We start from the raw sequence: 26962 nt of genomic DNA, 5'->3' as shown, positions 1-26962 counted from the left end.
GGGGGCTTGGGGCCATTTGGTTGTTTACTTTCAGAGAAGGGCGACCTGCATGGAGGCACCTGCGAGGCTGGAATAAGAAGAGAGGCCAGGGCAGTGCCCAGAGGAGAGGAAGGGGGAACCAAGCTGGCCATTAATGTCAGGCTCGGGAAGCTGTAGGAAGAAAGCGGAGGGAGCACTCAGAGTATCTTGCTGTTGTCCAGTACTGCTCTCTCCAGTGGGAAAGGAGTAGCTGGGATCCGAGCCTGCAGCTTCGTCTAGCATTTGGCTCAAGGGTCCCCTGTGCCAAAGTTGTAAGGAACCTAGTTTGGTGGATGGGATATTCACACGCAAGTGTCTTAATGAGCTCTTACTGTGTAACAAATGACCCCCAAACGGTGGCTCAGAACCACACGCACTGATTATGTCACATAATGGGAATTCAGAAGCAACTTGGTTTGACAGTCCTGGTTCAGGTTGTCATAAGGCTGCACTCATCTGAAGGCTTGACCAGGGCTGGAGGAAGTAGGCTCCCTCGCATGCCTGTGGGCGGGAGACCCTCACCACGAGGGCCTCTCCACAGGCTACCTGAATGTCAGATTCCCCCAAAGGAGACGAACCAAGAGAGAGATGGAAGCTGCCACGTGTTGTGTAACTTGCTCCCAGTAGTCATACTGTTGTTTTTACCACGTTGTTTGTTAGAAGCAAATCATTAAGTATAGGCCCTGCTCAAGGGAGAAGGTAGGTCCCTAATTTGTTGTAAAGAATTTGTGCTCATGATTTTGAACTAACCATTGCGTGTGGGTCTTCACATTCTGCTGTGAATGCTGTCTGATCTCTGGCTCTAGAGTGATTTTTTAAGACTTAACTTTGGGGTCAGATCTAAAGAGGAAGCATGTGTCTGCCTAGAACATGGATTCTCAGAAATTAAAGCATTTTGTGTTGAGTGTTTTTAGGCTCAATGGCAGCTCTGAGAAAGTAGATGGGGAAAGAGGGTTCCAAAAGCACACCCAGGAAGATTAAGGTCTGCAGATGGCATGACATCTAAAAAAGGCCCCAGTGACAGCCCAGTGATTTTCTCCTGAAATGGATCAGGTTGGGAAAAGTCCTTGAACTCAGGCCATTAGCTAAGCTGGGAGCAGGCAGATGAAAATGGGTTCTGGGCTCCAAATTCTGTCCCCATTTCAACACAGGACAGGTTGTAATATCCCTGAGCTCAAATCTGGGAACTTCAGAATTCTGGAGCCCCGGTTAGCAAAAGGAAGAGTTTGGCTGCTTAAAAATAACCCCACAACAGAAAAGGGCCATGTTTTGTGTCAGTCCGTCGTGGGAAGGTTCCCTGAAGGGGTAACACAGAGGCCTGCGCTGAATTTTTTCTTGGGAGAATTTAGCAGAGCAGTAGGAGTAAACATTTACCCTAGCTTGGGGTGTGCTCTCCTCCATCTGGGAAGATGACCCTTAACTTAGGCCAGCCAGTGCGGGAGGGACCCCAGGGGAGGAAAATTAACTAGGCGTGGTGTGCTGGGCCAGCCACGCTGAAGCCGGGTCAGTGGCCGCAACCTGTCTTCCTTGCGGACACACCCATGTACCAGTCTGAAGTGTATCCCCCCTCACCTGCCCACACTGGCACGGCACCGAGAAAGATGTCTGTACCAAACACACACACACACACACACACACATACACACACTCATAAAATATGTTAACCTTTATCTTAACTTTGTCACTGGAGATGTTAGCATTACTCAACCCAACAGCAGTTTTGGCTGTTTTATTTTTAACCACTGGCAACTTGTTTCAAGAAAAAGACACTGTCGTCAACAAGAGACACTGGTTCACCGTTAGGAAATTATTAACATTACAGTTTTCCAGTGGGATCTCAGGTACTCCCAGGGAACAGTTAAGCCTCCAGTAAGTACTTCCTACTCAAACACGTTAGCACACACCATCTGCCTCGGACATGGGCAAGAACACCCGTGCGTGCCGCTCCCTTTCACAAAGCTTTGCTTTTGCCCCAGACATTGTGGAAACTCCTTGCTGAGGACACTCACTTGCACGGCCCTCCTCGCACCAAAGGAGCACCCAGCACCCCGTCTCGGCACCCCAGGGCTTAGTTACCTAAAAACGCCAGGCTCCTTTGCATGGTATCAAGATGGGCTCCCACCATGGGTGTTCCGAAGACTGGGCTCCTGGTTTTGCACAGAGTTCCAGAAGAAGGCAAACAAGGTGGTTTTGGCATTGCTGCCCGCCTCCCTGCATCGAGTGTCCAGAACTCCCGGGAGGGGCGCTCTGAGGAACCCCCGCCTGAGGTGTGGGAGTCTCTGTCCACTTGCAAACCACTTCTATCTCCCCGTGTAGCCCACCTCACGATGTCCACGGGACTCAGGACAATGGGGTTCTGGAGGAAACAGCCACCTGAACGTTCGTGGTACTAGTTAAGGCCTTGATGGGAGCAGTAGTGAGAAATGCCGGGAGCCTCAGACGCAGAGTGAGCATCAGGCCCCAGCCCTCTTTGGTAGGCTGTGGCCAGTGTCATAAGGCCCTTTACTGTGAGCTCTGGACCTGCTGACTCTGAGTACTACTCACTGAAACCCTGGGCTCCCAAATGAGTTCACAGACACTCAAGTGTCATTACGGTGTCTGCAAAGGGGACTCTACTGAGACAGAGAAAACCAAGGGACGTCTTCTGTTGAAGAAGGCAGCGCTCCCCCTGCGGGTGGGGGAGCCACTCCTGCCCTCCAGCCTGGCTCACAGCAGGTTCACCCCGTGCTTCAGCAGCTTCTGCTTGGCTTTGCCCGGGAGGCTGAAGGCGCCGTCCTGCGGGCTGGGGAAGCCGGAGCTCCGTGCCGCCGCAGCCAGCTGCTGGAAGTAGGTCTCCTGGGCCGGGCTACAACACGCGTACACCGCAGTGGAGGCATTCCTGCGGGGAGAGAGGGCACAGATGACCGTCCCTGTGCCACCTGTGCAGGCCTTTGTCCCCAGGGACCTCGAAGGGCGCTGCGGGGGCCCCCCAACTCCAAATGCCACCATTCGGGCTTTGATATCTGCACTTGAGGTCCAGCATCCGTGCCTGTCACCATCTCTCTTTCCTTCCCACTCCCGGGATGCTGCGACTATGTGTGGTGGCCCTGGCCACAGAGCCCGAAGAGGGCATGGCAGCGGCATGGGTGCACGGATGGGTGCACGTTGTGCTGACAAGACAGCCTCATACAGCATCACGCAGCAGAGGGGTGACCCCATGGGACAGACAGGGCCCTGATAGCATGGGGCTGGGTGATGCCACCAGGCTGCCAAGCACAGACTGTCCACGGAGGGCGGCTGGACGAGTGAAGGGAATATGGGCAGAGGAGTGGGATATGACATAAAGTGACAGGAAACCTATTGCAGAAACAGAAGGAGGGATAAAGGTCCTGTGCAAAGGAGGACCCATGAGGGAAGAAGTTACTCCAGGGCCAGGCAACCAGCTGGTTCCTTGATCCTGATGGCCTCGGACTACTGCTCCACTGGGCCTGTTTCCCCAAATCTACTAAGAGAGGGTAGAGTCAGGAACCACAAGGGCCCCCCTCACTGGGATCTCTGCTTCCAGGCGAGGAGGAAGGAGAGTCCCATCCTCCTCTAGCTTCTCCCTGGGAGCCCAAGGGACCAGAAGGGCCTCCCTGGCCCAGGTGTTTTGTGCCACTCCCTGGACCAGCAGAAAGAGTCAGAAGCATGTCACAACAGCCACGGAGAGGGGGCTCCACGTGGTTACAACCACGAGCTAGAGTCCCACACACCAAGGAGCTGATCCCAGCCATGTGGCTCCCGAGCTGTGTGCCCCTGGTAAGTGACTCATCCTTTCAGTCCCAGCGCTAAGTCCCACATCTGTAAAATGGATAGAACAATAGTGAATCCCATCCCTGAGATTTTTTAAGAGACAAGATGAGTCAAATAGATATAAATTGCTTAGCACGTGGTAAGGGATTAAGAAACTGTGGCCGCTGCTTCTATTACTATTAAAAAAAGCCATGATCCCAACACTAAAACCCTCTCTTCTCCAAGGAAGGTGGAGTACCACAGGGCTGCGAGGAGGTTGACAGATCTCAGGCTGACATTTCACTTATTTCCATCCTCTCAAAACAGAACCCCCCACACCCCAGCACAACTGGTTCCCATACCTGTGACAGGACACGTTCATCTAGGTTGCCAGCCTGGGGCAGCTCAGACTTAAAGCTGGAGACAGCACATTTTTATGGAAAGATACACTGAAGTATTGGCCAGAGATGGTGCTGGGCCACAGAGATGCCCGAAACCCCATGTGCAGGGCATTGGCACAGCATCACTGTGATGGCTGAGGCCCCAGGGTATGTCTGTGGGAGTCCAGAGCCCACACCCCTCCATTTCGACTGCCCTCCCCCACGCCCTTGAGCTGGAAATGTGTGAACAGAATGTGTACATTAGAGTCAGAGAGACTCAGGTTCAAATCCTGGCTCTGTCCTTTAATCAGACTGTGACACTGGGACAAGCCATTTATCCTGTTTGTGCCTCAATATCCTCCTCTGTATCATGAGAACAAAAACATGCACCCGTCCAAATTATCCCAAGGACTGAGTGGAATAACAAACACAGAGCACACCCTTCCCTCTTGACCCTCTCACTTGCCTGATTCTCTCCTGTGGTCTCATAAGAGAAGCATATAGGGAGAAAAAGTAGAATTCAGTTGGTTAAATACCAAATGATACTAATTTATAGCTCTGTACCTACTGATAGAGAGATGCTTAGGATATATAATAAAGTTTAAAAAGGAACTTATAAAACAGTACATTAGTGTGATCCTACTTTTTAGAAAAAAAAGATTAAAATAACGAAAATACAATCTCTTTTTTCTAAGCAAAAAAGAAAACCCCACAACAACAACAAAACCTGGAGCAAGAGACACCAGACTAACCGGTCTTTTGGGTGTGACAGGTGAGGGGAAGCAAGCCTTTTACTTCCTAGATTCGTGCCAGTCTGACTGCTTCTGTGAGCACGTGACCATATTAGTGGGCAGCAATGGCACTCGGGCATCGCTTTCGCAAGAGACAGAGGTCCCGTGAAAGGAGGTGATGGTGGGCAGGGGACTGGATGAATGTTCTTCATTTCGTTATGAATAAGACTGTGGCCCAGACTCCTGGAAAGGCTGCTCTGGGTGCAGGACTTCAGGAGTGACCGGGGTGGGGGGAAACTCACCTAACAGTCATCTCGTACAGCGCGGGCAGCTGGGCAAAGTCTGAGTGCATGAGGCTGACGGCCCGGAGGAAGCGGCGGTCCTGGGAGGTGGCCGCCTGTGGCAGGTTTGCTTCCGGAAGAGGACACAGAAGTTGTGGATGGCAGACTCCTCCCCTGCCAGCCCTATACATTGGGAGAGCAGTGCAGGGGGGACTCGGGGCCCTTCAGCTGCCATCATGTGACAGACTGCACGATGTCCCGGAGAATGAGCAACACCGGTTTCTGCCCATGAACACCAACATTTTGAGGCAGACCTTCTCACAGATATTTGAACATGTGTGTGCTTCTCTCAAAATGTTGGAGAAACAACCAAAAAGACAAAATGGGTAAGGAAATGTTTGCCAGGCGAATTCTAAACTCAGTGGGAGCTGGCTCCCAAGCGAGAGAGCAGCATCCTATGGGCAGGCCACGACTCTGGGCATAGCAGCAACCCCGGGGGCACTGGCCCCGAGTCCTCACCCCCATCCCAGGCCCCGTGCGCCTCTCCTTACTGGTCAGCACATTCTGGATGCAGTCATAATGCGTGAAGTTGTACATCCTGCTGGGGGAGGCAGCCACATCTTTGGGAAGTGTCTCCTTCAGGTGGACCTCCAGCCCGTTCAGGGACGCCAAGCTACTGTGGTACTGCAAAGGAACGGCCGGGTTAACCTCAGTGGGCCGGGGCCTCAGTAATAACAACCCAGAGAAAACCTGCATGGCCATGTGATCAGCAGAAAGGACCCTGACTGGTATTTCTACCTGTTTTTGGAGAAGTACTAATTTCTGCCCTATATTCTTCTTCTTTTTTTTTTTTTTTAAAGATTTACTTGAGAGAGGAGAGAGCATGTGAACATGGGGAGTGGAAGGGCAGGAGAGAGAATCTTAAGCAGGCTCCACATCCAGTGCAGAGCCCCACACAAGACATGATCTTACAACTCTGAGATCACCCCCTGAGTCAGACACATAACTGACTGAGCCACCCAGGTGCCCCTCCCACTTTTATGTTCTAATGCTTTCTTAAATTGTAGAAAAGTCAGGGGTGCCTGGGTGGCTCAGTTGGTTAAGTGTCTGCTTTTGGCTCAGGTCGTGATTGAGGGGTCTTGGGATCCAGCCCTGTGTTAGGTTCCCAGCTTGGCGAGAAGCCTGCTTCTCCCTCTCTCACTCCCTCTGCCTGTGTTCCTTTACTCACTGTGTCTCTTTCTGTCAAAGAAACAAATAAAATCTTTTAAAAATAAATAAACTGTAAAAAAATCATAAAACAGAGGTGAACAGAAAAGCTGAGAAAGAAGAAAGCGAAGTTCCGATTTCAGTATCCATAGGTACCGTGTGCCTGGAACACAGCCACGATGTCTGTCTACATATTATCTACAGCAGTGGAGCCGGGTAATTGTACAGAGTGGAAAAACATGCGCCAAGTGTTCCTTTACATTACAAGTCTGCCAAGCCCTGAGACAGACTAGCACACATGTGATCCTCACAACAGCCCCAGGAGACACGAAGCTGGGGCTAATTCCTGGCTTCTTCAGCTTCTAGTCAGCGGTAAAGCAAGTGGCTTGAATGTCAGCGTGTGCCATAGCGTGCAGAAGTGATACAGTGACATACCTTCACCCAAAGTGCTAGTTTCACGGGGGAGAGGTACATTTTCATGAAGAATTTTACACTGATGCCCTGGCACTAACCTCAGGCCTCATCTGCTGTATACCAAGCGCTCAAAAGTCCTACTGTAGCAGTGAATAATTGATCTGATCCCTGGATTTGAAGGTCAGTGAGATTATCTTGGGTTTTGAGCAGGGAAGAATCAGTGGCTCTATGCTGCCCCCTGGTGTGAGCATACTTGGGTAACCTCTCCCAGCTGCTCCCCTCTCTCCCCCAACCCCTTTCCACCCAGCTCCCTGCCCCAACCCTCAGCAAACATAAAAGGGGTGGCAGTTCATTCACTAAAAAAGATGGGTTGATGGTGTGTAAAATGATCAAGGAATCCTTTCAAAGTGGGGTGCGGGGGGGCCTTACTGTCCTATCAGAACTGTGGTTTACCATTCTGCAGCGGACCTGCTTTTCTCGACAGCAGCCAAAGTCTGGAGGGAAATCAGGTCAAGCATTTGTATGCAGTTCCAGGACAAAAAGGCAATAAAAGAGCTCTCCCAATTATAAAACAGACAGCCTTCAGGCCTGATCCATAAAGGCAGCTCTCAAACCAGCAAGCTGATCAAAGCTAGTTACTCCCCACTCTTTTTAGAAAAGAGTTTTTCTTCTTCATTACACCGCATCCCTTTTCTGGGGCCCACCTCACACCAGACCCTCCTTTGTATGAAAGCCCATGGAGGCCACTGTCCTGACACAGAGGGGCCCTATGGGACAAACCAAGGCCGGTCACTCCAGGGGTCTGGATCAGTGGGGGAGCAGACGGGCAGGGGCAGGAAGACGGGGAACAAGCCAGGATTCTGGACCCTCTGCTTTATCTTCTTCCTGGTAAAACAGGAGTTATAGTGCCTCCCCCTGTGCTGCTTTCAGTCTTGGCTGAAATAGCAGATATCAAGGCCTTAGAAGCCACTGAATTCAGACTACATTTTAATTTTCTTCCTTCCTCAGGAGGAGTCTATGCTATTTTTTTCTTTTTGGGGAGAGAGAGGGCGGGGGGGGGGGACATAAAGATAGCATATCCAACTTCATGGCATCCAAATGCTGGGCCTTCAGAATAACCTGTCCGCAGCTTGGCACCAAGCAGAAGAGGACACGGGTACCAAGGTATCGTCAGGGAGACGACAGACCCAGCACAGCACTCAGGGACCCTGGGGTGCTGGCGGAAGGGGGAGGGTCAGTCCCTCCCAGCTGCGGTGGAAGAGGGTGCAGGAAACAACCCAACCACCACCGGGTGCCGTGCGGGCTATGGAAAGGGAAGATAAACAAGCAGGCCTGGAGAGGAGCAGGCTCAGCACAGAGGAAGCTGCCTTCCCTCCTCCGTGCTCCAAAGGGACTGGCTCGCTTACCAAGCCCTGCATGCTAATAAGACCGCCTTAGAATAATACAGATTTACGAAGAGAAACAAGGCAAGCCCCAGGACACTATCTGCCCTGCAGCTGTTTCAACTTGCTGTTCTTCCTGCTCCCACTTCCAGGCTAACCAGGCGAGGCTGTTACTATAGCAACTGGAGCTTAGTGCCAGTGTGGGCTCCAAGAAGGTCAGTTCACTGCTCTGGGTGGAAGAGGCTGGAATGATTTAAGAGGAGCCTTCTGGATGGCGCCTGGGTGGCTCAGTGGGTTAAGCCTCTGCCTTGGGCTCAGGTCATGATTTCAGGGTCCTGGGATTGAGCCCCGTATGGGGCTCTCTGCCAACAGGGAGCCTGCTTCCCCCTCTCTCTCTGCCTGCCTCTCTGCCTGCTTGTGATCTCTTTCTCTGTCAAATAAATAAATAAATCTTAAAAAAAAAAAAAAAAAAAAGGACGAGCCTTCTGGAGCCCGTTAGCATTTTAGATGTCTCAGGACCGCGAGGAAGGAGCTTTAGATCCCCTTGGTTCAGTGGGGGGAAAGCACAGCCTTCTGGAATAGTCCCCACCCAGACTCCAGCTGACACAGGACCTACAGCTGCCCAGGCTGGGAGGGGAGACCACCAGTGTTGGTGGCAGGGGTGGCGGCATGACCCTGGCTGTGCTCCCCATCTTTACCTGTATGATCGTGCACGCACTGCACCTGAAGGGCAGGGCCGGCCAGCACCCCAACCCAGCATCCCACCCTGCACTCCGGGAAAACGGAAGTGGGGAAGGGTTAGGGGACTGAGCTTGTGGGACGCCTCTATCCCCAGCACTGTGCTCTACGCTGGACTCACTCACCCCTGCCAAACCCGGAGTGTAGGCAACACCGTCATCCACACCGTGTACAGCAGGTGGGGATGACCCACGAGGTCTTACAGCCCTATGCAGTGCTACAAGAGGGGCCCCTGCACGCCTGTCCCCACTCCCGGGAGGCAGGTCTGCACACACTTACCACCTCCTCGATGGCGACATCGTCGCCCAGCAGCGGCTCCTCGGCCAGCAGGGACAGCACCAGCCCGTTAACACTGTGGGTGTAGAGCGTCATTGGCACAAGGCCCATACAGGATGCTGGGGTTGACCTGGGGTCCCTTCTGTCTGCAGGGGAACCGCTGTCATCCTGAGACTCTGCCAAGTCTGAGCTGCTGGGTGCTGAGCAGTTGTCGTGAACCCCAACACATTCCAGGCCCTGTTCCCTCATGGGCAGCATGGTTCCTCTCTGCCTCAAGTCTGAGCAAGGCCAAGACCGAGGCCTGCTCGTCCTTCTGGACAAGTGGTCTTCCCTGAGAAAGGGGGCTTGGCTGCTGTCCTCTGGGAGGTCATCGTGCTGTTTCAGGGCTCCATTCTGGCTGAGCATCTCAGGAGTGGATGGAGAGAGGAGGCTGCTGAAGGCCATGACCACAGGCAGGGCGTCAGGTGGCTCGGGTTCCCGGTCACCAGAGACGCTAACAAATTCCTCAAAGCAAGGACCACCACCATCTGGGGCACACATACTTGGGAAGGCAAAATAACTCGAGGATGCTCCTGTTTCCTGAGCTTCTGGAATGTGGATGGCAGACAAGTCTGGTTCCTCCTCCCCGCAGGTAAGATGAAATTCCTTTGCCAGGGAGCAGCCAAGACCGGGACCCTCGTCCCTGGCAGGGCTGTGCAGGTTTGCAGACCTGACCTCCTCCAGATCATGGCCAGGCAAGTGCCCGTTCTCCCCACTGCCATCTGGCCAGGCTCCATCAGGACACGCAGACTCAGGAGTGGCTGCCAACATCCAGGCCATGGCTTCCACGTGGCCAGTGGTCTTGTCTGTCGGGGCAACGGTGCTCTGAGGGCACGGAGGCTGCCGGGCTGGGCGCTCCTGGAGTCTGGCTGGTGCTGCAGTAGGGCTGGCAACAAGGCAGACATGAAGGAGGGGCACCCAGCCAAACACAAGGCAGGTGCCCTTCCCCGGAGAATACTAAAGCACTGCTTCCATAAAAAGCAGGGCCACTGGTGACAAGTGGGTGCCCGAGGCCACAGAGCCGAAGACGCCTTGGTGGTTAAACCACAGGAGTAAAAGGAAGGCACCGTCTGGCCCTCAGAGCTTCACAAGGTGCTACCAGATCACCTGCTGGAAACAGCAGGGCCCACAGTGTGAGAGAAGGCCTCCCCCATGTGCAAGTCCGCTCTGAGTTAGGCCCTGGACTGGAGGCTGTATGTATACTATTTCCAATTGTGACACTGAGCCCATGAAGTAGGTTTATCACGGGGTCTCTTTTACAGATGAAAACCCTACGGCTCTGGCGGGGAACGGACTTGCCCAAGGTCACAGAACTGATGTGCGACTGATCTGGAACCTGAAACCCACACCCATTGTCATGATGCCAGCCACCTGTTATCTATGTGCTCAAGTCCCAGATGCCCCTTTCATGGCGGAGCGCGGAGAAGATGGCATATGGAAGGCTGGGCTGTCTGGGGTCTTGTGTGGACACACCCATGGGAGGGAGTCCCTCCATTACGGTCCACGAGGAACCCCGGCCACTCTGGTACCTGGCTGACTGCTCCCTTGGGAATTCATGGAGACTGGTGGCCTCCTCTTTGGTCAGGAACACAGGCAAGATCTGGACATTCGGGGGGAGCGCTGCTCCTAGAATCACGAAGCAACACAGACAGGGCTCAGCTCTGGGCCAGGGAAGATGGAAGGGGAGTCACTGCTCTTGGGGGGATGTAGCCAACCCAACGCCAACTGAGAGCAGCGCTCTGACACACTCCTCAGCCCAGAACAAAATACACAAAACTGCAGCTACAGTTTTTTTGCCCAGCGAGGAAGGACCCCTCATGGGCAGCTTTACTTCTTGCTGCGGAGAAAGGTGACTTTGGGGGGAAGAAAATCTAGCAGCACTTAAAAAAAACTAAAACAAAAAACAAAAAACAAAAACCAGATCAAAGCTGTAAGAAAGCACTTCCAACTGACAACAGGGATCTGCCCTAACTTGGGCTTCAAAATAAAACAAAATAACCCTCTTGGGGACACCTCCATATCCCGCAGAAGGTCTTTGTGGCCGCTGCCATTTATCTTAGTCCCTCCTAACCAGGATCATAACAATGAATGACAGAGCATCTGAAAACAGGGATTTAAAAGGTACGCCTAAAATCATAAGCCTTACGATCAGGATTCTCGGATGGCTAACTTCGTTCTTAAGGTTCTCGTCTGTTCTCCTAATCTATGAACAGATGAGCTAACCCATGGGACTGCGTGGCCTCTCCTGTGACTTGTGTAGGGGACAGGCAGCACAGAAGACCCCGTTCTCAAGATGCAGTGAGACACCTTGCCACTCACCCTGTTCCTGTGGGCCACCCCCTCCTGCAGGTCTTCTCTGCAAATAAACACACACAGAAGTTGGCACTGGGGACCGCTTTCTCCTCCCGACCCGATCATCAGGACTGCGCTATGCCATCTGTTCGTGAAACGCAGCCAGGCCCAGCGTGCTGGCCCCCACCGCATGCCAGCAGCCAAGCAGATGGAACAGAAGCTGCCTCAAGCTGCTTGCTCACCACCACGGCCGGGGTCAGGTAAGAACCTGCGTCCTGCACAGGCAGCAGCCACACACACACACACCCCGCCCCGCCCAATGCGCATCAGGCTTCATGCTCTGATTGCTGTTTCCCTTCTCTGGGAAGGAAAGTGAGGATTCCTGTTACCCTTTTACGCCTCCAGAGAACGCATCTGTCACCATATCCCCGCACCTGCCCCAGCTCTGGCGTGGAACGCACGCACATTCCACCGCGACAGATTTATGTGAACCCCATGTCATGTCATGTTCTCCCTCTCAAATAAACAAATAGAATATGAAAAAAAAAAAAAAAAAAGATCTTGGGGAGTTTCAACTGGCAAAGCCCTTGATGAAGGGTACTCTGGTCATTTCTACTGAACTTCAAAATGTCCAAATCCTCTGACCTGCCTTGTACCAAGATGCATAAATGCCCCATGACCCTTGCGATAAAGGATCTGACATAAACCAAAGGCTATGCGAGAGCTCTTGGGCTTATTCGGCTTCACTGTCAAGGTGACCATCCTAATTTTCTCCCCAATTACGAATTTTCTCAAAAGAGCTTCCCAGACAATTCAACCAGAGGTTCCAAAATAACCCAGAAGAACAAAACAAAAACTAAAGACTGCTCTAGCCATCATGGCTTTCACGCCTATGAAACGATGCAGCTTCCTTTCTTTTTTTAGTGGCTTTTTAAAAAACTCGTATTTTAAGTTATATAATTTTACTCTATATAATTCCCTCCTCTCCCCCCCAAATCACATATAATCCCTTCACCCACAAGCTAATACTGTTAACCTTAGGCCTATTTTCCTTTATGCTTATGCATTTTTTAAAATACTCTGAGATCACATTATATAAAATTCTATTTTTTTGGCTTAAAAACAGACACTGTGGACAAAGCATCCCAGCAGGGGAAGGGGTCTTTCCAATACCTGGTGCCGAGACGCAGCTGGCTGAATCAGGACCTTGGCCATGAGGGAGGGTGGGAGCTGGGTGCTAACAATCCTAGGTCATAGGAACAAACACGCCATGAGACAAAATATATCACAGGACTCTGGATTGGAAAGATTCTAACACCCTAACCGGTGAGGATCTTGTGGGGTAGGGGAAGGCACCTGGGTGGCTCGGGCTGTTGAGCATCTGCCTCCAGTTCAGGTCATGACCGCAGAGTCCTGGGACTGAACCCCATGTCACGTTCCCTGCTCAGTTCTCCCTCTCAAATAAATAAATATAATATTTAAAAAAAAAAAAAGATCTTGGGGAGTTTCAACTGGCAAAGCCCTTGATGAAGGGTACTCTGGCCATTCCTACTGAACTTCAAAATGTCCAAATCCTCTGACCTACCTTGTACTAAGATGAAGAATACTGACTACAGAAAAAATGGCAAAATTACTACAAAAATGGGGAAATTGCCAAATGTCCATCAACTAGAGAGTAGTTGAGGAAATCATGGCACAGCTGTAACACCAAAGGTGTGTGGTGATTCTAAGAATGAAGCAGATCAGCATGGGCTGATGGAGAAATTTTTGTGCGACACACTGAGGAGCCCTAGGATCCCATTTATGGATGCGGCAAAAATAAACAGAAGCAATGTCCGCTGATGTGCTGGAAACACCGGGAAAAGCAAAGGATGCTCATCCACCTACTGACAGGGGCTCTGCGCTCAGAGAAACTTGGGAACTGTGCTCTGTGTGTTTCTGTCTTGATTCTTTTTTTTTTTTTCCCACAAGGAGGCTCTGTTCATATGTTAGGTGTATGTAAGGAGGAGGGGTGCCTGGGTGGCTTAGTGGGTTAAAGCATCTGCCTTTGGCTCAGGTTATAATCCCAGGGTCCTGGTATGGAGCCCCGTGTCGGGCTCTCTGCTCAGCAAGAAGCCTGCTTCCTTCTTGCCTACTTGTGATCTCTGTTAAATAAATAAATAAAATCTTAAAAAAAAAACAAAACACTATGTAAGGAATGTGACATGAGGAAAATATGCTTGAAGCCATGCCACCAGTGAGCCTGGAGGCGCCACCAGCAGGTTCAGAACCATCATCATGAGCAAAGGGGAAAGGAATGATGGTGCACTGTGCCAAGGGCCACTGGGAAGCAGGACCTGGGCTAGGTCCTTCTAGGTCTGCTCTCTCATTTCATTCTTTTCTGGTAGAGAAAACTCAGCAAGCAACCTGCCCAGGGTCACATGGCCGGGAAAGCGAGGCCAGGACTGGAAACCCAGCCCATCAGGCCCCTGGAACTTCTCCAATCACACATTCATCTAGTTGTCAGAAAGCTCTGGACACAAGCAGTGAGCAGACCCCATGAGGAGCACCGCCTTGAACAATGAATGGAGGGGCTTTTCCAATGCCCTCCAACTACACAAAGAGGTGGGCTGAGAGCTCAGAGGCAAGCAAGAGACAGACCCAGCCGGCAGGAGCCTGAGCAGAAGCAGGTACGGCCGTTCTGCTGCTAGGCAAGGCTGGCTGCAGCAAGTGCAGCGGAAGGGGGGCACGCATGGCAGGCGTCCACACCCCCTTTGCCTACAGTGCTGGCCGCTGGCCACCCAGGGGTACCCTGTGCTGAGACTTCCGTGGGTCTCTCTACAGCTGCCTTTTATATTCCTAACCCTCTTCTGGACACAACTGTCCATTTCCCGGCTCTGCTAAAACACACGTATGTCCCCTAGGTCAAATCGAAACGACCTGCTGTTTGCCAAAACAGCCGTCTTGGAACTGGCCAGAGACAGAGCTTCCCTTTCCCACCCAGTGCTGTGACCTGGAGGTGGCTGGGAGAGTCCTGCAGCAGGGGCATGGAGTGCAGGAGAGGGCTCTGGCATCACTCACAGTCCCTTATAGAGGACGCAGCCGGCGAGAATGTGAGGTGAGCGCTGGCAGGTCTGCAGGATGAGCGCTGCCTTCAGCAACAACAGGGGTTCCACCTGTGCGAGGGGAGAAGCACAGCCCCGAGTGAGCATACTTGTCATGAGCCAAGGCAGAAAGGTGTGGGGGTGAGGGGGCCTCTATGGAACAGAGGCGCAGGTCCTAAGCCAAAATGGGGGAAAAGCAGAAGGTGACATGTGGTAAGATCTGTGTCACGTCTTGGGCCTGCATTCCACTTCTTTCTGCCCAGAGCTGTGGAAGATGCAAAATGCCAAGTTCTTGGAACGGGGCGGCTTCTGCCGATGCATGAAGGTGCAGCAAACAGGGCACATGGCCACTCATAGGGAGAAAGGTAGGTCTCTGCTCAGGAGACCCTGACTCGATGCTGAGACCAGGAGGCAGAGGACAGGAGAGCCTATCCCTCAAACACAACCCTCCCCCTGTCCGCCGCTCTCCTCCGTCTGAAGCCCAAATCCCACAGCGATAGAGCACACTTCGTGTGATCTCATGACTCTGTCCCTTACCAGCAAATGAAAACATCACAGTCTCTCACTCAGAGAGACTCCTCTGTACCAAGATCCTTGTAAGGAGTCTGTTACCTACAAGTTCCTAAAAATACCAGAGAAGGATCTGGACCTGGTCAAGAGTTGCCGGCAGCCTCCTTCCTATTTGCTGCAGCAGCCAGAACTTGCACCATCCCCGTCGGAGCTCCGTGCCAATGGAGCCAGCTTTGGAGCTGACGCTCCTCTCTCACATCCTCGAGACAGTGCCCAGTCCCAGCCAGCCATTCTGTGACGCTCTGGGGCCCACTTCGAACACTTCTCCAACAGAGCCAGGAAAACCCGCCCCCATTTCTAGCCGGAGTCGGGCTCTGTGAAGGCAGAGTCACGACGCCACATCCCTGTTGAAAAGACCCTCTTAGCTACTGCAGTGAGACGTGACCCATGCACCTCCTGGGGCGCTGGGGGCACAGGCAGTCGGTTCTTAAGGGGCACAGCCTGGCATCTCTCTTTGGCCCTTGACAACGACGATGTGCTGTTCACCAAGATCAAGGCCACTGAGCAACAGGGAGTGTGGGGGGTCAGACCAGACACACAAGCAGCCTACGCATCACTGAATGCCAGTGGCCTATGGAACGGCTCTGCAACAAAACGCTCCCAAGTACTCTCCCGTGTACACAGAGAGACCTTGTTTTTAAAATGTTACTACCGGGCTTTTTTGATGTTGAGAATACAAGGCAATCGTGGAATATCCTTATCAAGAGAGACAGGGACCTTCAGATGCCCAAGTTCCACACTCCTGGGACACTAGCGAAATAACACTACCCTCTATGGACTACTGACTTCATGCCATGTTAAGCACCATGTAAACAGTTGTGGGCTCTGTGACAGCAGTCTGTGGGACAGGCAAGCGGGCTCTACTCCTCTACATGGAATATGTACGAAGGATGAGAGTGTTACCTGAGTCCGGTCCAGGTTCCAGAGGGAACAGAATATCTTGTGCAGATCGCTGGTGTTCCTCAGAATCTGTTCAATGAAGGTGTCCCATTCGGTGCGTAGGTCTTCCTGAGAGTGGTTCTAAAATGGGAACCGCCTGTGTTAGTCTCTGAGATCCCGTGAGACACACCCCTCGGCCAGGCTCCATATGCCTAAAAAACTCGGTCCTCACCCAGGACACTGGCCAAACGACAGGGCCTACTTTAAACCTCCTATGTACACGAGACCACCCCCCGCCCCCCGAGAACTCAGCCACCACAGACCAAGTGCACGGGCTGGGGCCAGTGGTAACCTGCTTTTCCAACAGTCCCAGGGAGGAGGACATGGGAATAGACATTTGCAATGGACGTGACCTACACCACTGGGGAACAAAGGAATCTGAGAGGGGCCTTAAGGCCCCTTAATCTTGTTGCTGGACATGCTGTATTTACACCAAGCATTCCAACAGCTCATGGAATCGTGCTGTGTTCTGGCAACATGGGGTTTGCTGAAGACTCCTCACCACTATCTCCATACCTTGTAAGCCAGAGATACAGGTCCATTGTAAAAGCTGAAGACTCCAATGACCTGATCCAGAAACTGTTTGCAGCTAATGTCAGGGAGCTCCACAGCACAGCCCAGGACCTGGAAAGAGGGAAATCAGAAGATGGGCATTTCCCTTTGCTTTGAGTCCAAGCCTGGAAGCTTCGAGAAGGGAACTGGCTGAATCATCACACCATTCTAGAGCCTTGGAACGCTTCTGTGGGGCTGAGTTCCACAGAAGAAAAACATGTGCTTGGTCTGCAAGGAATCTGGCTGTATGTTTTAAGAGCCTGAATAAAGTCTGCTCTCTTTGACTCCGTGATTCCACCTCTAGGAATCTTTCCTGAGGGAATCGCCAGAAACTTAAAGCAACAAAGAAACCCTGGCAGAAAACAAATAAATAAATTCCCTCGGAATGGAAGTTCCACCAGGACCAAGATCTCTGTTTTGTTCACTGATGTAATCCAAGGGTTTACGACTGGCACGTGGTCAGGGCTCACCTCTCCTCTGATTAATCTGTGGACTGAATGTAACTCTGACCATAATCTGCCAGCGTTTCCTCAGAAACTGACACACTGATTCTACAAGAGAGACTTACAAAGGACCTAAAATATCCAAAGTTGTCTTGGAAGAGCACAAAGATGGGGGACTTAGACGATCTGGTTTCAAGACAGTGAGGACTTATACAGGATCTTCCAAGAGATCGACAGAAAAGAAGGGAGTCCAGAAACAGACCCGCTACTGCAATGGTCACCTGATCATCAGCAAAGGAGCCAAAGGAATCCAAGCGGGAGAGTTTTCTCAACCATGGCACTGGAACCACTGGATATCCGTAGGGAAAAAGAGGATCTTTGACCTTTATTTCAAATCAAGCATAAATTTTAATCCAAGACCTAAGTTTAAAAGCTAAAACTATAAAGCTTGCCCAAAAAATGGGAGAACGTCTTCTCCAACAGGGTAGGGAATGGTTTCAGACAGGATACAGAGGGCAGTAACCGTAAGGGATAAAACTGGCAAGTTAGACTTCATTAAAAATAAAAAATTCTGGGGGTGAACGCGACTCTTGATCTCCATGTCATAAGTTTGAGTCCCATGTAGTGTGTAGAGATTACTTAAGTAAATAAATAAGCAAACTTAGAAAAAAATTAAGACATTCTGTTCATCAAAAGCCATCATTAAGAAAACAGGCATGCCACAAACTGGGAGAAAATACCTTTAAAATATATATCTGACAAGGGCACCTGGGTGGCTTAGATGGTTTAGCATTTGCCTTTGGCTCAGATCATGCTGTCCAGGTCCTGGGATCAAGCCCCATGTTGGGCTCCCAGCTCAGCAGGGAGTCTGCTTCTCCCTCTCCCTCTGCCTCTCCCACTGCTCGTGCTCTCTCGGTCTCTGTCTCTCTCAAATGAATAAACAAAATCGTTTAAAAAAATTAAAATATATTAAAAACATTAAAATATATATCTGAGAAATAGTTGACATCCGGGATATAGAAAGAACTCACAAGACTAAGTAAAGAAAGAAAACCTAATTTTAAAAATGGGCAGAAAACCTTGGGACAGACACTTCTAGAAGAGGGACCAGTGGCCATTAATATCCTTAGTCATCAGGGAAATGTAAATGCAAACCACAAAGCGGTATCACTACACACCCAGCAGAATGGCTCCAACTGAACAGACGGACAGCATGTGTTGACAAGGACGTGGAAGAACTAAAATTCTCACACATGGTTGGTAGGAGTGCAAAATGGTACAACCACTTTGGGAAAAGGTCTGGCAGTTTCTTATAAAATGAATATACACCCACCCTGTAACCTCGCAAATCTATACCTAGCTATTTACCCACAAGAAATGAAAAGTCATATCCACAACAAGACTCATCTAGGAATGTTCCTAGGGGCCTTATTCTTAACTGCTCCTAACTAGACACGGTTCATGGACCCAGAAATAGGTAAGTCAGTAGACTGCTAGATCCAGACTATGGACATTCAGACGGTGCTGCTGAACAATGAAAAGGAACAACCTGCTGATACATGCCCCATGAGGTCACACGCACGACAGAAGCCTGCGGAGAGGAACACTACACATACTGTGACTTCTAAAACAGGCAAAACTCATCTGCGCGTGGGAAAAAATCAGAATGATGGCTGCCTGGGTCTCAAGGGTGAGAATTAATGGGACATCAGGGAGCTGCCCAGAGTGATGCTAATATTTGGCATCTCGATGGGGCTCTGTGTCTCATGGAGTGTCATTTGTCCATATGCATTAAATGGTATGCTCAAGATTTGTGTTTCAGTGTATGTAACTCTTACCCCAAGAGAAAAAAAAAAAAAGCACAAACCACTACTGAACTCTAATTAATGTTATGCGCCATGCGGTACTGGGGGTGGGGAGGGGGTGTATACTAGTGTGCGTAATTTTGGCGAGCGCTGAAGATGAAGGGCTGGATGGGGAAATGTGATAAAGTGACTATAATAAGTAGTATATGTAATAAAATGATAATTGCAGAACTTAAGAAGTCTATGTGAGTGTTGACTGTAAAATTCCTTTAACGGTTTGATTCGAGAAAAAATGGTCATCATAAAATGTTAGCAGGCATACCCACAAAGCTGAATATGCCACCTCACACTTAAGCATTCTTTCCCCTCCCAAATCAGTTTTAAATAAGCGTAGGCATGGGACAAGAGGAGCCTAGTGTATATGGTACCATCAGATGTCAAGAAATGGTTTTTTAATGGTTCTTTGAAACCTAACATCTATATATCAATGTCTGCAAGTTTCTGGGTCAATGCCCTGTAAGCGTGGAGAATACAGAGAAAAGACAGAGGTTGAAAAGTTGACCTGCATCACAGAGCAGAGAGAATTTCCTCAGGCTGGCTGAAATCTCTCAAAAGCAACGAGAAAGCAGCCATGTGCAACGAGGACAGGTTAGGAATGTTCTGGAGAGCAATCGGTTATGGTGGCACCTGCAGAGAGGGACCAAGGAAGTGTGGAGAGTACAGCATGTGGCCCCTAGGGGTGCGGCGGGGTTGGGGGGGGGGGGTTGTCCCAGGCTCCAGAACACCTTGGCAACACAGCACTCATGACTAAGATAGATGACTCACAGTAGAGGTGACCCTGGCAGCACAGGTTCTGTCCGATCAACTTACCCAAAGGTACTCTCCGTCCACCTTTATGGCAAATTTCAGCTTCCGCAGACGGACGAGGGTCGGGGCAGAGGAGATGTCCGAGACACAGCGCACGACACCCGCAATCTGTCCACAGAGCAACTCCTGCTGGTCAAGCAGGGTCTGTGGGGAAGAGGCAAAGTCCAGGGAGGCGAGCCCAAACTGTCGAACTCACAAGGCATCCCTTTGAGCAGGGGCTGAGGCCACAGCAGAATGCAGCCGGCAGGCCAGATCTGGTCTACTGCCTGAGATGGCCAGGGAGCTAAGTGTTGATTTTGTATATAAGGGCAGCAGCAACAACAAAGAAGACCTTCCATGTCCGGCAAGGCCTCAATATTCACTTTTGGGCCCTTGTCATACAGGACAGAATGTGCAGCCCCCTGCTCAGAAGGACGAACTGCCACGGAATGTCCACAGCCGCGTGCACATGAGGTCTGTGCAGATCTAGGTTTTTGTTCCTAGGACTAGAGGCCCCTGTGTGGTTCTGTACAAGCAGGAGCCGTTGGTCCCTATTCAAATGCCCTGTAGAGTGGCCTAGATTTACTCCAACTACCCAACTGGGAGGGAAGTCATGTGAGCAAATACCTAGACCTCCTGATCACTCTGAGCCTTACCACCCTGCGGGACAGCCGCATATCATAGTGCAACAGAAAATGTACACGCCCCGAGGAAGAAGTCTTCCTTAAAAGAACCGGACTTGAACTTAATCAAGGCTCTAGATCATACTACTAGTGTAAAGGAACTACAGGGGAAGATCTGAAATGACACTGCCTTGAGGAAGTGATCAGGCCCATCCAGAGTGTGGGGCCTTCTGACATTCTGCAGCACAAAGGCACAGACTTTGGTAATTCAGAGGGGTGGTGGGGAAAGGGGCTGAGGGGAGGGTGAGAAGTGGTATGTGACAAAAGAAACTGAAGAAAAGAAGCAAATGGAATGTGTAGAATTTGTTTGGATCCCGACTAGCAAGTGGAGAGGGAGAGGTAAGGAGGGAGGGTGGGAGGAATGGAAGGAGCAAGATCTGATTAGGTAATCTCTAAGACAGGAAGGCAAAATTTGAATACAGATAGTATCACATGATATTAAGGAATTATTGTTACTAATTAATGGGTTCATGAGGATTCATGATACTCTCCTCTCTCCTTTTGCAGACATTTGAATAAAATTGTTTTAGGGGTTTATTATAAAACAGTTTTATTTATTATTGGGTGGCTGAAGTCAGCTGAGCATCTGACTCTTGGTTTCAGTTCAGGTCAGGATCTCAGGATTGTGGGACAGAGTCCTGACCTGGGCTCTAAACTCACCAGAGAGTCTGCTTGAGAGTCTCTCTCTTGCTCTCTGCCCTTCCCCCAGCACACATACACACTCTCTCTCTCTCCAATAAATAAATCTCTTCTTTAAAAAAGTGCTTCAAAAAAACATTAATTTAAAAAGTTTTAAAATTTTAAAAAGCATTTCCAAGGAGCTGATCAAAACCTGGGAGCAAGGGGAGGCAGAGAGAAAATCAGGACAGGAGTAGAGAGCTAGAGAGGATGGAAGGGATGGCTGTCTGGGACTTTCAAGACCAGAACAGCAAGAAATAGTACAACTAAGGATAAGAGAGTAGAAATGTCAAAGCCTGGGTGATGTGAAGAACACTGTCCCACTGTCAACGCTATACTTTTGCAAAGCCTCCACTCTGAGGCAGTAGGACCCCCCCACCACCTCCCCAGGGAGTAACCCGCTGGGGTGCTTACCTGAGGGGGGTAGAAATAACAAATGCCAGCTCTTGTCGGATCTCCTTCTTCCTTTACCTTTGAACCATCATATAGGAAGAAATAATTCCACCTGGCAAGAGAACAGAACAGAGCCATGTTTCCTTTCATCCAGGGATCAAGGCATTTTAAAACACAGTTTCCTCTTTCCCAGCGCAAGATGGGCTCATTACTCAGTATGTGAGAACCCTTCTGGTGGCCCCAGAGGAGAAAGAACCCAGCAGCTACAAACAGATAAGAAAAAACATTTCACAAGGGCCATCCAATCAAACTAAAAATATGCCTCTATCCAGCTGTCAGGCCGTTTGGCCAAAAAGACTTAAGAGTAGATGGAGGAGACAGATCACCCAGGGCCCCCTCTTGTTTGGGACACAGATCCTTAACCATACAACCAGGGTTTGGTATGCTGTCTCTAAAGGCTCTGATAATAAAACAGGGGTGTCTTTGCTGCCTGCCTACACAGCTGGTAGGCACAATGACCTCCGGAAATATCCCTTGGGCCAGAAATTCATGCATTCATTTAACAAACAGTAAATGAGGCCCGACAGTGTGCTCTCCCTCTGCCAGACCTGGGGCTGTGGTGGTCAAAGGAAGACAGTAAACATACAGTTTCAATGTAGGATAGGGAGTCTATGATGGGAAAATGGGGCTCATGAGAGTTCACAGCAGAGCCCTGAACCCCTCTCTGCCTGGCAAAACCCTAACAACTATGTTAAGAGGAACTCTTGACACGACCCTTCATCAAACTTCTGATTTCCTCCATGCAAAGGCATCTCTCTTCTCAATTTCTATAACCCTCCATTCTTCACAAAGGACTCTTAGAATCTACTCTACAGCGAAGCCACAATTAACTTGTTTTAAGACCACAAAGCAGACTCCCTAAAGGCCAGGCCTGGGTTTCACCTCTCACACCCATTAGGCTAGAGCGTTAAGAAGGAGGAGCTGTGACCACTCTGTCACCCTCCTTCTTCTCCCTGGATCTACACCCTCCCCCTACCACCCTGCCTGGCTCCCACCTTCTCTTCTGGATGACCAGTAAGAACTCAGTTTCTAGTGCAGGACAAGTCCAGATCAAAAAGCCTCAAAAATGAGTCAAACTCCATTCAGAAACTCCACGGCTGGGCCCCGTTTACCTGCTTCTTACATTCTCTGGGTGAAAGTATCCTCGCTCAGGCACACAAAAGAAAACCGGGATGTCATTTTGAATGACTCCCTCTTTGTGCCTTCCACACATATAACCAACCCTCACCGAGTCCTGCTCATTCTATTTAAACCATGCCTTTGGCTTTCATTCCTCAACGATGTTTACTGAAGCAACTGACAAGAGACACTTAACCCAGCTGGGGTTGAGAAGGGAACTAAGTTTCAGGAAGACATTATGTAAGAGGCGGACTGGCCAAACCTCTTCTAAGTGGTGAGGCTCCACACTGTAGCCATTTCTTATCTCTTACCGATGAAGCCTATAGCGCCCACACCGCCAACAAAGCTGCTGCATTAACCAGCCATGGCCATCTTTTCCGGTCTACCAGCCATGCTCGACTTGCTCCAGCACTGCAAGGTCACAACCCGGCAGCTCTGGAGAGAAATGCTCACATGCTGCATCCGCCTGCTCGGAGAAAAAAATGCCTTTCCCCACCCTCCACCCCCCTTAACGAAATCAAGACAGCCTGGCTGGGGATTTTCAGTTAATCCAAAACATGGGTCCAGCAGCCTGGCAGGAAGTCAGCCACACAGGCCTTTCTACTCACCAGGAGGCTGATGTCGGCTCTGTCGAGGTAGTGGTGGCCATTTACTTGCCTGTCGCCCTCATTCTATTTATTTGGGTTTTCTTGTCTGGGATCGCTTCTTGCGCCCCAGCAGCGACTGTTCCTCCGTGTCCCCGATCCAGGAAATGCAGACGTGAAAGGTTTAAATGTTTTCTGCCACAAATATCACCTGCTTGGTTTTCATTCAGCATGAAAGTGCTACTTCCTTCCCCACAGGCTCTTTGGTGCCATGAATACCTCCACACTTCTTAGAACTCTGGGAGAGAGTATATAATACAGCAAGAGAATTCTATCAGAAAAGTCAAATCCACTAAGCTGGTCCCATGGGCACCAGCATTCTGGCGCTCTGCAGCACAACCTCTACAAAAAGTTCCTGGCCAGGAAAGCCTGCTGGGGAAGATGCATACTGAGGTGGTGTTCTGAAGGGATTTCTAGCTTGTCTAGTTCAAAGCCATTCTGAAGAGTCTTTTCAATGTTGTAAAGCTTCCCGATCAAACATCAGTGCCTTGGTCCTAAAATAAACCACAAGGAATAGATTATTTCAGAAACCCATGAGAGAGCATGTGACCCAGCAGGGTTAGGCAAATGGTATACTTCACAAGGAGTCTTCTAGAAAGTAGAAAAATTGTCTTTCAGAACAAAGAAAAGAGTGCTGTGGGACTTCAAAACAAGTTGCTCAGTCTCTTTGAACAGAAGATTCTGCCTCAGAGAAGATAAAATTAAAGAGCTAGTGTGAAAAAGCTCTGTGTGCCAAGAATAGCTATACAAATAAGGCAGTTGTTGCAGTAATAATGGAACCCAAATTAAGGAACTGTCACCTTGACAGCTCAAAAGTGATCTGAACATGAATTCCACAGCTGGGCAAGTTTTCAAAACAAAACAGGAGTTTAACAAGTGACTTTCAAATTCCAAGAGAACAGACGATTAAGTATCATGGGATTTCACCGTTAGAAGGGATCCTGGCATCATTTACTGGAATACTTATTTCTTGCACTCTTCAAAAATTGCCTGGTCTCTGGCTTATTCCCATCAGAGCCAGAGGCAGCTCATAGTGTTAACTTTATCCCTCCACCAATCAAAAACTGGCTTCCCAGTAACCCCCCCATGCTGATCTGGATTAACACTCCAGGAAAACAAAACAGGGTTTAATTTTTCCACAAGAGAACTCCTTGGTCCCTCCAAAACTGTATTTCTAATACGATTTTGTCCAGCTTGACGTCCCAGAGACAGGGTGTCAAATGCATGCTCACCTTCTGTCATCCTGCTGGGAATACAGTAGCTTTTTAAAGCTCCTTTCCTAGAGAGAAGTACCTAGAGAGGCCCCCACTGACTCTTTGAGGATTGTGAAATCTCTCTTTTCTCAACTTTAGGTATCTTGGAGACAGCAGCCTGAAACCCCCTATCCCTCCTTCCCAGAGGACTGTGCCCTATACCGCCAAGGTCCAGGCTCTTATCTCTGAAAGATCCAGAAAAGGCCAGTAATGTCCCTAGGGTAGGGCAAGTGCTGGGATATGACCAGAGAAGGCTCCGGCAGCCAGGGGTTGCAGTTAAGTACCCGAGGGAGCCAAAAAGTGACCAGAAACGGCTTGGAGGCAGGAAGGTGGCGGTGTATGAAGTGGTCTCAGTGAGTCAGCCGGCCAGGAAAATGGACGGTAACCACTGCGATGGGGAACGGGCTAAAGGCACCTGAAGTGTCTGGCCTCAGCTCCGGGGGTAGCCTAGGCATTTGTGGACAAAGGCGCAAGGGTCAATCGGGGCCCAATCGCAGCGCGGAGGAGCCGCCAAGAGGCGCTCTCGGCCAGGGTCCCGCCCCTTGGTATCCCCTCGCCGGCCATCCACCCAACCCAGCCCTGTAGCCCGGCAGCCCCGGGCTCCGCGATCGAACCCGCAGTGTGGGCGGCAGCCCCGCGCCAGCTGCTTTCCCCACCCTACCTACGGGCGCGCGGTGGGGAGGCCTCAGGATTATGCGCCTCCAGCGTATACCGTCCCCTAGATTTTCCCAGCGCTGGCGCGTGTGGATGACGTCCAGGGGCGCGCCCGTGACGTCAGAGGGTCATGGCGTCCGCGGCGTTGGAACCCTGGCAGGCTGCGGCTCCGCGAAGGAAAAGACGCTCTGCGGAGCGGCGACCGCGGGGCAGGGAGGTGGCCCTGCGGGACCTGGAGGCCCAGCCTGAGGTGGACTGCGGAGTTGTGCTGCGTCGCATCCGGGAGGCCGGGTGAGTGCGGGCTGGGCCCTGGGACCGAGCCTCAGTCTCGGCATCTGTAAAGTGGGCAGAACCTCAAACCCTTAGGGTTATTGTGCGGATTTAACGGAGGGAGCAGCTTATTACAGACTGAATTGTAATAAAGGTTGTTGTTCCATTTATTGCCCTCATCTCCGAGACCTTGGGCAAGATATGTAATCGCTCTGCCTCAGTTTTTTCATCTGAGAGACGAACCTGGAAACAGTACATATATAGGCTTGTTTTGACGATTTAGTGAATTAATGTAACCCATTTGGAAAGTAAATGCATAAACCACGGTGCCTGGTGCGGGGTAAGCGTAGTACCAGCGTTTGGGATTAATATTATACTAGTTGGTTATTATTATTGCTAGCGCTGGGGAGGAACACCAACATGATTACCATCCTCTTGATTATCATCATTAGTTAATTGAGGAGCTGCTGTGCCTGCCACTGGCGTAAGCATTTTACACACTTTACTAGTTTGAGTATCTGGGCCAGCTAGGATCCTGAAAGGGCTGAGTCTTAGAGACACAGATAATGTTTGGAACCAGATTTCAAGTCCTTGTCTCTGGGACTCCAGAACCGGTGCTACAATGCTCTTCATCATTAGGGCATATCCCAGTCCCTCATTCCTCCATGCTTTGCTGTGCACCTGAAGGAGCAGGAGGCTGGCAGAGGACAAAGCAAAGGCTAGCGCCTTGCACTGCCCCCTTCACCCGCTCCCCTCCATATGTGTAGCATTCCTCAGGCACCCCTGACTGCCATAAAACGATAAATAGTTAACTTGCTGAGATCACAATCCTGCAAGACAGGAGTCTCCCTTGGTTTGCAAATGTCCTTGAGATGACGTCTCTGGTGGTCTTTTAAGGTGGGGGTAATATTTAATTGGCATTTCACACCTTATGGCTTAGAACAGTGCCTAACACAGAGGAATGAATGTTACCTATTTTTGTTATTATTGTTGTCTTTATTCATTTGCAGTCCTTTAAGGATGCAGTAATTAACAGTATTTGTTAGTTATTCAGATCAACAGCTGAAGGACCATCCCAACGGAGAGAAATTAGACCAATTTTATGTTCTCCTCTCCCCCAGAATTAAGGTCAAGAGACAGGGATGACTCGAGGTTAACAATGAATTAAAGAAGTTGGCTGCCCAACCGACTGAGCCTGAGTAGAAAGCACAGTGACTTTGTAGGAACTTAAAAGATATCTGTGTAATGGAACATGCCCACAAATTTGGAAAACCTGTAAGGCATTTTCCACACATACTGCATTGTTATTCTTCCTCAGCTTCTTCAGTATCCCCAGTAAACTCCCTGCTTCCTGTACCCCTAAGTGTGATGCAGTGTCCAGTGCTGTAAGTAGAGAGGAGCCCAGCACCTTACATGCTGTTCTGTGCATGCGCTCACCAGTTTTCAAAGCTCTTCCTTAGCCT

The 26962-nt window shown here is 50.3% G+C and overlaps 2 protein-coding genes across 9 annotated transcripts in view; one reads left to right on the top strand and one right to left on the bottom strand.

The window, feature by feature from the left end:
• Positions 1–1732: 1732 nt before the first annotated feature.
• On the bottom strand, positions 1733–25320 carry HPS4 (HPS4 biogenesis of lysosomal organelles complex 3 subunit 2). Of its 6 annotated transcripts, none has more exons than XM_082699878.1 (15): positions 25237–25320; positions 23287–23816; positions 21521–21611; positions 19770–19910; positions 17376–17477; positions 16616–16723; positions 16064–16180; positions 14568–14662; positions 12681–12753; positions 11535–11571; positions 10745–10841; positions 9180–10101; positions 5712–5844; positions 5182–5290; positions 1733–2896 (listed from the first exon to the last, which is right to left on the bottom strand). In XM_082699878.1, the coding sequence occupies exons 2-15, from the start codon at positions 23325–23327 to the stop codon at positions 2725–2727; spliced, it is 2238 nt and encodes a 745-aa protein (XP_082556004.1). In that variant the 5' UTR covers positions 23328–23816; positions 25237–25320; the 3' UTR covers positions 1733–2724. The 6 variants fall into 6 exon arrangements, with proteins under 6 accessions (XP_082556004.1, XP_082556005.1, XP_082556006.1 ...); XM_082699879.1 differs by having other exon boundaries at positions 25241–25312; XM_082699880.1 differs by having other exon boundaries at positions 24555–25294.
• Positions 25306–26962, top strand: part of SRRD (SRR1 domain containing) — an 18523-nt gene continuing 16866 nt past the window's right edge. For 2 of the 3 annotated variants that reach the window (XM_082699888.1, XM_082699887.1), the window contains exon 1: positions 25327–25520. In XM_082699888.1, coding sequence (XP_082556014.1) covers positions 25360–25520 — 161 coding nt within the window. In that variant the 5' untranslated portion in view covers positions 25327–25359. Of the gene's footprint in view, positions 25521–26962 lie in introns of all 3 variants that reach the window. The other variant, XM_082699886.1, reaches the window with a different exon arrangement.

Source organism: Mustela nivalis (genome assembly GCF_964662115.1).
Source record: "Mustela nivalis genome assembly, chromosome: 14".
Taxonomy (NCBI): domain Eukaryota; kingdom Metazoa; phylum Chordata; class Mammalia; order Carnivora; family Mustelidae; genus Mustela; species Mustela nivalis.
The sequence above is the reverse complement of the archived record's forward strand: the minus strand, read 5'-3'. Positions and strand labels throughout refer to the sequence as shown.